Source organism: Mizuhopecten yessoensis, unplaced genomic scaffold (genome assembly GCF_002113885.1).
Source record: "Mizuhopecten yessoensis strain PY_sf001 unplaced genomic scaffold, ASM211388v2 scaffold201, whole genome shotgun sequence".
Lineage (NCBI taxonomy): Eukaryota > Metazoa > Mollusca > Bivalvia > Pectinida > Pectinidae > Mizuhopecten > Mizuhopecten yessoensis.
This window is the reverse complement of record NW_018403428.1, coordinates 281915-296036: the sequence shown is the minus strand read 5'-3', so window position 1 is coordinate 296036 and position 14122 is coordinate 281915. Positions and strand designations below refer to the sequence as shown.

Sequence of the window (14122 nt, the reverse complement as noted above, 5' to 3'; positions counted from 1 at the left end):
GTTCAAATTCTGGTTTGTCCCCGCTGAATTTTACATAAATGTAACATGAGAAAGAGAAATGCAAAATGCAATGGCCAGCCCAGGGTTCGAACTCTGGACCTTCAGCACTCTAGACGGATGCTCTACCCATTGAGCTACCTGGTCACTGTCGATTGACCCAGTCCAACTCCACTTCATTTTTCAGTCTTTACCCCCCAGACAATACTATTTACAACCCAGGTTGGGCTATTGCCTGCCAATAGTACACCAATTTTGTAACAGGAGAAGAGAAATGCAATGGCCAGACCGGGGTTCAAACTGGGACCTCCCGAACTCTAGATGGATGCACGCTCTACCAATCGAGCTACCTGGTCGCAGATGATTGACCCTGTCTAGTTCCGCTACACAAAAAACACAGTTGGCCAATGTATTTTGTTTATTTCATCTGTATTATTTTTTCAAAAAAGTCTGGTAAGATATGTTTTGTCTTTTCAGATTTCAAAGGTAGCTATAGTCAAGCAAGGAAAACGAAGATTTATTCCAATGTGTATTTACAGTTTTTGGCAGTGAAAAGGGGGTCCTTCAGGATTGTATAAGTATCTGATTACAATAGGTATAGAACCCTTCTCGAAACTATTGCTTTCCTTAAAAAAAACCCAGACTTTAGTCCATCCCTTTAACATTTTATTTATATTTACTTTTATCAAATAACCTATCTCTTAACAACCACTGTTTCCATTTACAGGCAAAACATGACAGCTGTTTTCTATCTAATATATTTATCATAACATTCATTTTGTAACAGATTCAGCAGCAGCAGCGAGCATGTCGTCCATATTTGTACCTCAGCTGTCTGTCAAAATTGTTTTGATGACAGCTGCCTAGGGTAGTGAAACATGTACACATGATAAAAAGTCCTACTGTAACATGATCCTTGCTGTTGATGTTCCCTCACTTATTGTAATAGTGATTCAGAAACCAATCAATAGCTTTATCAGTCATAAACAAGTCACAAAAAATCCTGCTATGCATCTCAATAATTGAGTTGAGTATGTTTTCAATAATAAATGTCAACTGCTTTTCTCTGTCAAAACGCGCGAGTTATTTTTACCACCACCACAAAGCGGAACTAAAGTGAAAGACTTTTAGCACATTTCAGTTTGTTTTTAGATAATCAATATGCCTAAACTTTATTCTAACATACAGACTGAAGCCACTTTCCTTTCGGTGTAGCGGAGCATACATGCACGATCACTTCAGTTTAAGCAGCTGCATGCCCAAATTCAGGCAGAAATTGCCAGAGAAATGCATCATGCTTGTAGAGTTACAGGAAATTGAAGTGGACATATACATGTAATATTAAACATGTAAAAGTTACATCAGTGTTTTCCGCATCATGCATCATTCATTTCCTTGTTATTTTTGCATGAGGCATTAAGTATTTAGGACCATTTATTTTTTGTAACAGGATAGCTAGAAGGGTGCCTCCATCGGGGATCGAACCCGCGATCCCTAACTTCCTTGTCGGACGCTCTACCACTGAGCTAAACGGAAATTCCCTCTAGCTTGAAGCTAGAAGGCGACTGTAATCCTATGTACAATGAAAATTTGCCACATTTAAAAATCTGGACAATTTGTGTTCCCACAGCTAATATACAATGCCGATCTCAACTAGCCCTCACTTGCTTCTACATTAATTTCAGCAACATAAAAAATATAATCGATTGCCATTGCTGATGTTTAAACATCTGCATCACCAGTGAAAACTCTTACAAAATTTGTGTGAATGTTACAGAGAGTCAAGTTGTAAGTGACTCAGGCAGGCGACAGGGTGGGTTTTATTTCATCATTAGATATAAATGTAGGGTTGGATGTTTTTAAGACATGTGAGCAGGTTTTCTGTTTTATGATATTACATATTTAGTTGCCTTCTAGTTTTGTGCCTGGGGAGTATTCCCTTTCAGTAGCTCAGTTGATAGAACAGCAGATTGGAAATTCAGAGGACACTGGTTCACTCCCTGGTTTAATAATATATCAAAAACAGGCACATCTGAATAGATGCATGATAAGTCCACAACATTTCAAAATGGTGTACTATAGCAATGAAACCCACTCAGATGTCCATGGTCCTTTGACCTTGACATTTGAAATATGACCTTAGATCAATGTATGTGACATAGCCTTAAAGCTTGGGTCATACAGGCAGCAAAACTGTGACGCATGAACAACAGTATGAGTTATGGCACAAATAGTGACTTCAGAAGTCTATGCTTCTTGATACTGACCTTGCAGATATGACCTTGGGTCAAAGGTCATGACACTATTGGGTAACAGTGCTTTGAAGTATGTTCATGGTCAAAGCATTATAGATGCTCATGATCTATGACTTTGATCTTGGAGATATAACCTTTAGTCTAGTTTGTGATACATTCTTGGGTTATGGGCAACAATGCTTAATATGATTAAAATCCATTCAAACGGCCCAGCATAAAATTGACGATAGAAGGCAGTATAGGCAATGCTATGCCATAATGCACCCTGCATAAATATGGGTATATAGAATACAAAAAGATGCCTTAAATGTTTTTTTAATTTTTATTATAGATCTTCAAAAAATTAGTTCGAGCTGGGTTAAGGTCATTTACTTGAACAAACATAACAGCTCTGCATGTCAACATGCTCGACCATTTATCATAATTCTAAGAAAAAGTTGTTTATACATATATGTAGTTATTAATGTGTTTGACCCCTGTGACCTTAAATGTTAACAAGAGGCCCAAGGGCCTTAGCGGTCACCTGAGTTATATCATAGGTACTGGTAACTTTATTTTATTGTTTAGATGTGATGTGGAAATCAGCATGTAAACTAAGTGAAATACAATACTTGTCATGTCATCAATGGATCAGAATCTGAAAATATTGGTAAATGTTCCCTTTGGGGCCCTGCCCTAGGCCCTGGAGAGGGGGCAGGAATCCCAATTTTACAAAGTAATACTCTCATTCACCAAAGATGATTCTGACTAAGTTTGAGTAATTTTCTGCTGAAAATGGATAAAATATACCCAAAAGTGTTATTTCCCTATATAAACTATAGTAAACTTTACCCCCTCCCCAAGGGAGAACGGATAGCTTGGGGGTCTTGAAATTTATAATTTAAGTAAAGCCCCTGATGATCTTTCTTTTCATGCAGAGAAAATAACTGTAGAACCTCTGAGTCTGGAGGAGAAAATTTTGGAAATATTGGTTAATTTTCCCTTTGTGACCCCAACCTGGCCCCTAGGGTTGGGGTAGGAATTTCAATTTTACAATTTGAAACCATCTTCCTCCAAGGATAATTCTCACCAAGTAAAAATAATTTCCTACAGAAAGTTGTCAAAATATACCCAAAAGGGTTATTTCCCTATATAAACTATAGTAAACTTTACCCCCTCCCCAAGGGAGAACGAATAGCTCGGGGGTCCTGAAATTTACAATTTAAGTAAAGCCCCTGATGATCTTTCTTTCCATGCAGAGTACTGTAGTACTACCTCTGAGTCTGGAGAAGAAGATTTTTGAAGTATTGGTTAATTTTCCCTTTGGGACCCCACCCTGGCCCCAGGGGTTGGGGTAGGAATATCAATTTTACAATTTTGTAGCCTCATCTACCAAGGATGATTCTGACCAAGTTTGAAAAAAATCCATCCACTGGTTCTTGAGAAGAAGTTGAAAATGTAAAAAGTTTATGCACGACAGACGACAAAGCTCAGGTGACCTAATAAAAGTTATTATTAAAACATACTATAAGACTCCTTCATTCCCAGGGGTGTAGGATAGGGACATTCCACCTGAGGGGTTTTCAAATTTGTGACGTCACGTCATTGTTGAGCCATCGTGATGTCACTTCACGTGAAATGGGGTGTAAGATAGAAATTTCCTACACCCCTTTCTTACCCTGGACAGCTCTATTACAGGACAAAACATTACACTATACAATTATAAACCCTAGTCACAAGGTACAGGACAAATATCCAAATTGTTTGTATCATGGTTCTGTTGGATTTTGTAATAAAATATATTGTGTCATCCATCTACAATATTATATCATAACAAAACCTTTCGTTTACCTGGTACTTACTTATTTTCTGACTGTTTTTATAACAACAGTCAGAAAATAAGTATCAAATAAAGGTTTTGTAAAAATAAAACATTGAAAAGTAACATTTATCCTAAAGGACTAAGTGCTTCTTTATAATAGTCAGCAACATTAAATTTCAGTACATTAATTGGCCTTAATTCAACATGAATTAAACAAACATATGTTTTAGTTGTAAATCACTAGTAACATAGAAAGCTACTGTTGTCGTACCAGTTATATCCTAGCAACACAAGCCAGCAACATGAGTGAAGTATTTAACGACAGATTCCTGGTCCAGATCTGCAAAAATGCTTTTATTTATTCACATGCAATCAATTGGTTACACTTTTAGACTCCAGCTGAAAGAGATACAAACTTAATGGAATTGTCAAATTCAGATGTTTGAACACTGCACTAAAAAATAACAAATCAAAACCCTAATCAATTTCATTCTACAAGTCTCTCCAACAGTCTGCCTACAGCTAAACTATCGTCAAACTAACCAGTCTCTGATAAACGTCCCTGAATGATTGTTCGTACTGAATGTGCGATTCTTTATAGATCTGTGTCACACAATTTCTAGCATCCATCATGCCTACCACGACTGTGTGGTTGCCGATATTCCCGAGTTTTCCCAGTCATTCTGCCACCAGGCAGTAGCTATGACAATGTTCAGGGGTAGCACTCTAGGCAGCTGTGGATTTATAGTAGTAGACAATTTCTACCATACATATGGATATGTCTAGTCGATAAACGTTATACTAAAACACAACGTCAAAAACGCTTTTGTTGGAAATTTAAATTTGACTGATAAAAGGTTGATGGATGGGACTTGTTAAAGGGTGCACAGAACGTGAGAGTAAAATGGCTGGTCTTATCGCCTCATAACACTGGTATTGATCCAGTGTCCAGCCTAATACACTAAAGACCACAGATTACGGGAAAGCTACTAGGTCCAGTCCTAATTGGTCACAATTGGCATTCACCTCTACCTCTACAGCATCAGCTTCAGCATCAAGTCAGACATCGGGTCAGGAAGTCTAGTATATCCTATAAATTACTAGACACTGGCCTAGCCAGACACTAGTGTCTATTTCCATATAAAGCAACCAACAGTCCGAAACATTTCTGTGATTCAGTTTAAGTTGTCTGACGCTGGTGTCTATTCCTGTAACTAACAAACAAGAGTACGAACTATTCCAGGTCATTAGCATAGGCAGATGTCTACTTCTGCAGACAGAGACAGATTTTTCAAACTCAAGTCAAACCTGCTTGAAAAAACTCCTCTATTAAGAGACCATCTGTGTTAAGAAACCACTTTTAAAACTCCCCATTGCAGTTTTCTGATGCAATAAGCTTAACCTGTATTGAGAGACCACCTGTATTAAGAGACCATCTGTAGTAAGAAACCACCTGTATATGTCCTGGTCACACCATACATAATTAGAAGACAATGTAAACTCAGACTCACACGCTTCTATCATGTTATACAATGGCGTCATAAGCAACATCGGTCTACCTGATCAAGGAGATAGAGGCATGTGACGTTTACCTGATCAAGGAGATAGAGGCATGTGATGTTTACCTGATCAAGGAGATAGAGGCATGTGACGTTTACCTGATCAAGGAGATAGAGGCATGTGATGTTTTCCTGATTGAGGAGATAGAGGCGTGTGACGTTTATATGATCAAGAAGATAGATGCATGTGACGTTTACCTGATCATAGAGATAGAGAGAGACATGTAATTTACCTTATCAAGGAGATAGAGGCATGTGACATTTACCTGATCATAGAGATAGAGAGAGACATGAGACGTTTACCTGATCAATGAGATAGAGGCGTGTGACGTTTACCTGATCAAGGAGATAGATGCATGTGACGTTTACCTGATCATACAGATAGAGAGAGACATGTGACATTTACCTGATCAAGGAGATAAAGGCATGTGACGTTTACCTGATCAAAGAGATACAGGCATGTGATGTGTACCCAATCATAGAGATAGAGAGAGACATGCGACGTTTACCTGATCGAGGCATGTGCTGTTTACCTGATCAAGGAGATAGAGAGAGACATGTGACATTTACCTGATCAAGGAGATAGAGGCATGTGACGTTTACCTGATCATAGAGATAGAGAGATGTGACGTTGACCTGATTATAGAGATAGAGAGAGACATGTGATGTTTACCTGATCAAGGAGATAGAGGCTTGTGAGGTTTACCTGATCGAGGAGATAGAGGCATGTGACGTTTACCTATCTAGGAGAAAGAGGCATGTGACATTTACCTGGTCAAGGAGATAGGGGCCTGTGACATTTACCTGATCAAAGAGATAGAGGCATGTGACATTTACCTGATCAAGGAGATGAAGGCATGTGATGTTTACCTGATCAAGGAGATAGAGGTATGTGACGTTTACATATCTAGGAGAAAGAGGCATGTGATGTTTATCTGATCAAGCAGATAGAGGCATGTGACGTTTACCTGATCAAGGAGATAGAGGCATGTGACATTTACCTGATCAAAGAGATAGAGGCATGTGACATTTACCTGATCATAGAGATAGAGAGAGACATGTGACATTTACCTGATCAAGAAGATAGAGGCATGTGCCGTTTACCTGATCAAGAAGATAGATGCATGTGACGTTTACCTGATCATAACGAGAGAGAGAGACATGTGACGTTTACCTGATCAAGGAGATAGAGGCATGTGACATTTACCTGATCAAAGAGATAGAGGCATGTGACATTTACCTGATCATAGAGATAGAGAGAGACATGTGACATTTACCTGATCAAGAAGATAGAGGCATGTGCCGTTTAACTGATCAAGAAGATAGATGCATGTGACGTTTACCTGATCATAACGAGAGAGAGAGACATGTGACGTTTCCCTGATCAAGGAGATAGAGGCATGTGACGTTTACCTGATCTAGGCGATAGAGGCTTTTGACGTTTACCTGATCATAGAGATGAGGAGAGACATGGGACGTTTACCTGATCAAGGAGATAGAGACTTGTGATGTTTACCTGATCATAGAGATAGAGAGAGACCTGTGACGTTTACCTGACATTTACCTGATCATAGAGATAGAAAGAGACATGTGATGTTTACCTGATCTAGGCAATAGAGGCTTGTGACATTTACCTGATCAAAGAGATAGAAAGAGACATGTGACGTTTACCTGATCTAGGCAATAGAGGCTTGTGACGTTTACCTGATCATAGAGATAGGGAGAGACATGTGACGTTTACCTGATCTAGGCAATAGAGGCTTGTGGCATTTAACTGATCAAAGAGATAGAGGCATGTGATGTGTACCTGATCATAGAGATCGAGGGAGACCTGTGACGTTTACCTGACATTTACCTGAACATAGAGATAGAAAGAGACAGGTGACGTTTACCTGAGCAAGGCAATAGAGGCTTGTGGCATTTAACTGATCAAAGAGATAGAGGCATGTTATGTGTACCTGATCATAGAGATAGAGAGAGACCTGTGACGTTTACCTGGTCAAGGAGATAGGGTCCTGTGATGTTTATCTGATCAAGGAGATAGAGGTATGTGATGTTTACCTGATCATAGAGATAGAGAGAGACATGTGACGTTTACCTGGTCAAGGAGATAGAGTCTTGTGATGTTAACCTGATCATAGAGATAGAGAGAGACATGTGACGTTTACCTGATCATAGAGATAAGGAGAGACATGTGACGTTTACCTGATCAAGGAGATAGAGGCATGTGATGTTTACCTGATCATAGAGATAGAGAGAGACATGTGAGGTTTACCTGGTCAAGGAGATAGGGGCCTGTGATTTTTATCTGATCAAGGAGATAGAGGTATGTGACGTTTTCCTGATCATAGAGATAGAGAGAGACATGTGACGTTTACCTGGTCAAGGAGATAGGGGCCTGTGATGTTTATCTGATCAAGGAGATAGAGGTATGTGACGTTTACCTGATCATAGAGATAGAGAGAGACATGTGACGTTTACCTGGTCAAGGAGATAGAGGCATGTGACGTTTACCTGATCAAGGAGATGAAGGCATGTGATGTTTACCTGATCAAGGAGATAGAGGTGTGTGACGTTTACATATCTAGGAGAAAGAGGCATGTGATGTTTACCTGATCAAGGAGATAGAGGCATGTGATGTTTACCTGATCAAGGAGATAGAGGTGTGTGGCGTTTACCTGATCAAAGAGATAGAGGCATGTGAGGTTTACCTGATCAAGTAGATAGAGGCGTGAGACATATGCCTTTTCAGTCTTGAAGAGTTCCTCTGCGATTCTGTGCAGCTTACACTCTGGGGTTACACTGCTATCACAGGTCTGAAACAAAATAAATTGTGTGATTTTATATAACATATTTACCCCTACTTTAAGTGGACCTTGCCAAGTCTTTGAACTAGGTAGGTTCAAATGTGACTTTAGGGGTGAAACGTTTAATAAAACAGTGTCACAAAAGTCAAGAAGCAATTTATTTGATACATTTTGATACTTACTTTAAAAAAAAACAATAGACACATTAAGGAATGAAAGACACCAATTTGTAGGAGTGTTTTATCATTGATAACATTTATTGTCATTCATGTTGTTTCTTCATTGACTACCACTGAATGGCTGTCAGTATTACTGGAGATATAATGGAATTTGTGTGATACAGAGGCTGGACTGATTGTCATCACTACAAACCCCAAACAGCACCCTACCGGCTGGAGAAGATCAATGTTGTCAGGTAATACTGACTAATGTAATGATGTAGATCTCAGGGAAATTGAAAAAGTGTCAAATTCTGGCTAGACAAAAGTGGCTCAACAAAAATAGGCCAAGCCTGTATAACTGGTTCATGTAAAAGTCTGGTTTGGTTACACCATCCTCATCAGAGAGAACAAGAGTAATGCCACATAAAAATATACCTCTGTCAAAGGCCATGTAGTATTGTAACAATATACGTCTGTCACAAGCTAAGTAGTATTGTAACAATATAGCCTGTCACATGCCATGCAGTATCATAATAATATACGTCTGTCACATGCCATGTAGTATCGTAACAATATACGTCTGTCACACACCATGAAGTATCATAACAATATGTGTCTGTCACATGCCATGTAGTATTGTTACAATATACGTCTGTCACATGCCTTGTAGTATTGTAACAATATACCCCCTCAAATGCCATGCAGTATCATAATAATGTACGTCTGTCCCATGCCATGAAGTATTGGAACAATATGTGTCTGTCACACGCCATGTAGTATTTTAACAATATGTGTCTGTCACATACCATGAAGTATTGTAACAATATAGCCTGTCACATGCCATGTATTATTGTAACAATATACGTCTTTCACATGCCATGTAGTATCGGAACAACATACGTCTGTCACACGCCATGAAGTATTGTAACAATATAGCCTGTCACATGCCATGCAGTATCATAATAATATACGTCTGTCACATGCCATGTAGTATCGGAACAACATACGTCTGTCACACGCCATGTAGTATCATAACAATATATGACTGTCACATGCCATGTAGGATTGTAACAATATGTGTCTGACACATGCCATGAAGTATTGCTACAATATACGTCTGTCACATGCCATCAAGTATTGTAACAATATGTGCCTGTCACATGCCATGCAGTATCATAATAATATACGTCTGTCACACACCATGAAGTCTCATAACAATATGTGTCTGTCACATGCCATGAAGTATTGTAACAATATGTGTCTGTCACATGCCATGAAGTATTGTTACAATATACGTCTGTCACACGCCATGAAGTATCATAACAATATATGTCTGTCACATGCCATGAAGTATTGTAACAATATGTGTCTGTCACATGCCATGTAGTATTGTAACAATATACGTCTGTCACATGCCATGTAGTATCCCTCCACACTCTGTAGTCATAAAGTCATTCTCATGCTCAAGCATTTTAACTATTTCACCACTGTAGACCATAATGGACCTCTCCAAATCAATATACGGTATATATATCTATAACCAAAGCAAGACTTGGACTTTAGAATTTGAGCATAGAAATGTTTTTCATGAATATGGGCCCATATTTCAGTATGAGACAGTCTGCCTTCCAAAGCTGTATAATCATAGCAAGTATAGTGAAAAAAGGTGAAATATTAAAATAATTTATGCTACAGACAATCAAACTGTTGTAACAAAAAATATAAACGAAGGGACATAACTTTGTTGTGGACTTACTTTGTCTAGATCGTGGTCATCTTCCTGGTTGTCGACATCACTGTCCCAGTCACTGTACTCGTCAAAACTCATGTCTGAGTCGGACCAACTCGAGTCAAACAACTCGACCACATTCACCGTGGAAAACCCCACGGTGCTACAGTCCGAGGCGATCCCAGACTCTGCCTCGGTCCGATCATGACCGTTAGAGATACTATCCGATTGCGATGTCCCACCAAACTCAGAAGATCGTAAACTATTTCTGGCACTGTTGTCAGAGGTATCCAAGGACGCCGCATTCCTGTCGCGTCGGAGTCTTGGTGAACCCTGTGGAGTTCGTGGTCTATGTTTGTTTTTCAGTAACTTGTTAGAGTCTTCACTACTGCCAGCACATTCAAATCTTTGCTTCAACTCATGCACACTTGTGGTATTATCTTTGTCAAGATTTGAATTTTTGTCACCATTCGGTTCATTGTGATTAATTTGTTCGACAACTGCTTTAACAAAACCTTTTTTCATAACTAGATTACAAAACTTCTCGTCACGCGAAAATGCACAACAGTGTTTCCTAGCCTTATCCGAGTAGCTAGGAAACAGAAGGAATTTCCCACCACTTCGGACAACAGTCCGACTTCTGTATATTCCTGGAGATGAAGGAGCAGAGTAAACTTCCTTTGTAGTACTATTAAGAATTTGAAAATCACGTAATCGCTTTTGCACTATACCACTGATATTTGGTGAACCAGGTCTAGATCCGTTAGCACCTCCAGTCGGAGAGAAATCTGACGTAGATTCTAAAATAGATCCTTTTCCAGAATCACTAGAATTGCTGGTAGACGGAGCGACTGCTCTCTGCCCTCCGGAATGGTCCGATTTGTTATGAAGTCGTCCTATAAGACAATCATCTTCATTTTCATCATCTTCATCATCATCACCTTTTTCCAGCGATGTTCGTGTATGAATCACTAATCCATTCTTTGATTTCCGTCCAGATTTTCGAGAAAAACTGACGTTGCTGAACAGTCTGTCCAAGAACTTGGGTTTGCTTGGCGCTGAAAGAAAAGCAACCAGAAAATTAAATATCAAGAAATTCTAGCAAAGTTTATTGCTTGATTTTAGAACTAAAGAGATCAGATTAGAAAAAATAAAAAAATAAAAAAATAGTGAGGAAAACATGGAAATATGCATCACACAGAATAGAAAATGATTGTTGAGCAGTTTATAAAGTCATGTGACATATATTTTAACATTAATCACCAAATACAATGTAACCTGACTGGCCGAAACCAAGTGGGACAGTATTTTTTTCAGTATATGTGTTGGTGATATATAAAAAATATCTGTAAGGGCTATAACTCCTTTATTACCACAGGATGTCCTGAAGTCAGGTGTCAGTAAACTGAGTTTCTTTTAGTAAAGTCAGGTGTCAGTAAACTGAGTTTCTTTTAGTAAAGTCAGGTAAACTGAGTTTCTTTTAGTAAAGTCAGGTAAACTGAGTTTCTTTTAGTAAAGTCAGGTAAACTGAGTTTCTTTTAGTAAAGTCAGGTGGCAGTAAACTGAGTTTCTTTTAGTAAAGTCAGGTGGCAGTAAACTGAGTTTCTTTTAGTAAAGTCAGGTAAACTGAGTTTCTTTTAGTAAAGTCAGGTAAACTGAGTTTCTTTTAGTAAAGTCAGGTAAACTGAGTTTCTTTTAGTAAAGTCAGGTCTCAGTAAACTGAGTTTCTTTTAGTAAAGTCAGGTGGCAGTAAACTGAGTTTCTTTTAGTAAAGTCAGGTGGCAGTAAACTGAGTTTCTTTTAGTAAAGTCAGGGGTCAGTAAACTGAGTTTCTTTTAGTAAAGTCAGGTAAACTGAGTTTCTTTTAGTAAAGTCAGGTAAACTGAGTTTCTTTTAGTAAAGTCAGGTCTCAGTAAACTGAGTTTCTTTTAGTAAAGTCAGGTAAACTGAGTTTCTTTTAGTAAAGTCAGGTAAACTGAGTTTCTTTTAGTAAAGTCAGGTCTCAGTAAACTGAGTTTCTTTTAGTAAAGTCAGGCGTCAGTAAACTGAGTGACTTTTAGCAAAGTCAGGTGTCAGTAAACTGAGTTTCTTTTAGTGAAGTCGGGTGTCAGTAAACTGAGTTTCTTTTAGTAAGTCAGGTGTCAGTAAACTGAGTTTCTCTTAGTAAAGTCAGGTGTCAGTAAACTGAGTTTCGTTTAGTAAAGTCAGGTGTCAGTAAACTGAGTGTCTTTTAGCAAAGTCATGTGTCAGTAAACTGAGTTTCTTTTAGTAATGTCACGCGTCAGTAAACTGAGTTTCTTTTAGTAAAGTCAGGAGTCAGTAAACTGAGTTTCTTTTAGTAAAGTCAGGCGTCAGTAAACTGAGTGACTTTTAGCAAAGTCAGGTGTCAGTAAACTGAGTTTCTTTTAGTAAAGTCGGGTGTCAGTGAACTGAGTTTCTTTTAGTAAAGTCAGGTGTCATTAAACTGAGTTTCTTTTAGTAAAGTCAGGTGTCAGTAATCTGAGTTTCTTTTAGTAAAGTCAGGTGTCAGTAAACTGAGTTTCTTTTAGTAATGTCACGTGTCAGTAAACTGAGTTTCTTTTAGTAAAGTCTGGTGTCAGTAAACTGAGTTTCGTTTAGTGAAGTCAGGTGTCAGTAAAATCAGCCGACCATGGACTGTCAAATAATGTAGATTACAAGGTCTAGATCATTTGATAGTTCTGATTGAACGTGAGGTTTAGATTATTAGGCATGAAAACTGAATCTGAGTCTTAAAGTGAGTCTGAAACTGAATGTCTAGATAATGCTCTTGGTGAGAGTATCAATTGTCAGCATCATATTAAGTGTTGTATGTTTTTATGTGAAATAGTGCAAAGATCAGTTCCATTTAATTTTATTTTATTTTTGGAGGGGAGGTGGGGGCGGAGAAAAAACTGAAAAACTGTTTCCTTCTATATTAATCATGACTTTGGTAAATTTAAAACACTATATGATTGGTACACCTGAACGAGAACAGTAAACCACATTGATAGTGGAACGAGAAGTCAATGTATGATCCATGTTATACATCAGCTGTTTTACCTCCCATTATGTCAGATATGTAACAAAAACATAATACCCACTGACTCCACATAGCAGGAGTTGTAATTAGCCCAGTGCTACAAAATACATCATGACGGACAGAAGATTAGCCCAACATTCCACAATATATATTGACAAACAGAAAGACGTTACACTTTTATTAAGGGTCGATCACCTAGATATTTTATTGTACAGCATCTGTAGTTAAAATCCTGTGATATTATTGTATTTTTATAGATACTATATATATATAAATACTGCTGGCTAATATCCCACAATGTATAGATACTATATATCAAATACTGCTGGCTAATATCCCACAATGTATAGATACTATATATCAAATACTGCTGGCTAATATCCCAAAATGGTATAGATTTAGTATTACCCAGTTTTACATAATACACCACCCTCCCCGAGAGAGAGGTACCACTGGTGTAGTCTGTAAGGACAGAGGGCAGAGCAGCACTCAGGGCATCTGTTTAAACATTCATTGCAGGCCGTCTATTGCAGGAAGAATCCACTTAATGTTCTGTATGTAACGTCAAGTCGGAGCACTCCACACCGATGTCTGTAGCTTTACATATGTCTTTATGTGTCAGAACAGATAGTCTGACCTTTAAACTATGAGTTCGACCTTAGAACTATGAATTCAGGATCATCTCCAGATCATATGGGCCATCCAATGAAAGTTGCATTGATATAAATATGTCATTGCGTTTCATGCTCTTTGAACTATGATTCTTCGTAAAA

At 38.3% G+C, this 14122-nt stretch overlaps 1 protein-coding gene across 4 annotated transcripts in view; it reads right to left on the bottom strand.

The window, feature by feature from the left end:
- LOC110460720 (FYVE, RhoGEF and PH domain-containing protein 2-like) overlaps window positions 1-14122 on the bottom strand; it is a 103822-nt gene that overhangs the window by 26380 nt on the left and 63320 nt on the right. For all 4 annotated transcript variants that reach the window (XM_021513836.1, XM_021513922.1, XM_021514083.1 and 1 more), the window contains 2 exons: window positions 10337-11367; window positions 8324-8428 (listed from right to left, as the gene is read on the bottom strand). In XM_021513836.1, the coding sequence (XP_021369511.1) occupies window positions 8324-8428; window positions 10337-11367 (1136 nt within the window). The remainder of the gene's footprint in view (window positions 1-8323; window positions 8429-10336; window positions 11368-14122) is intronic.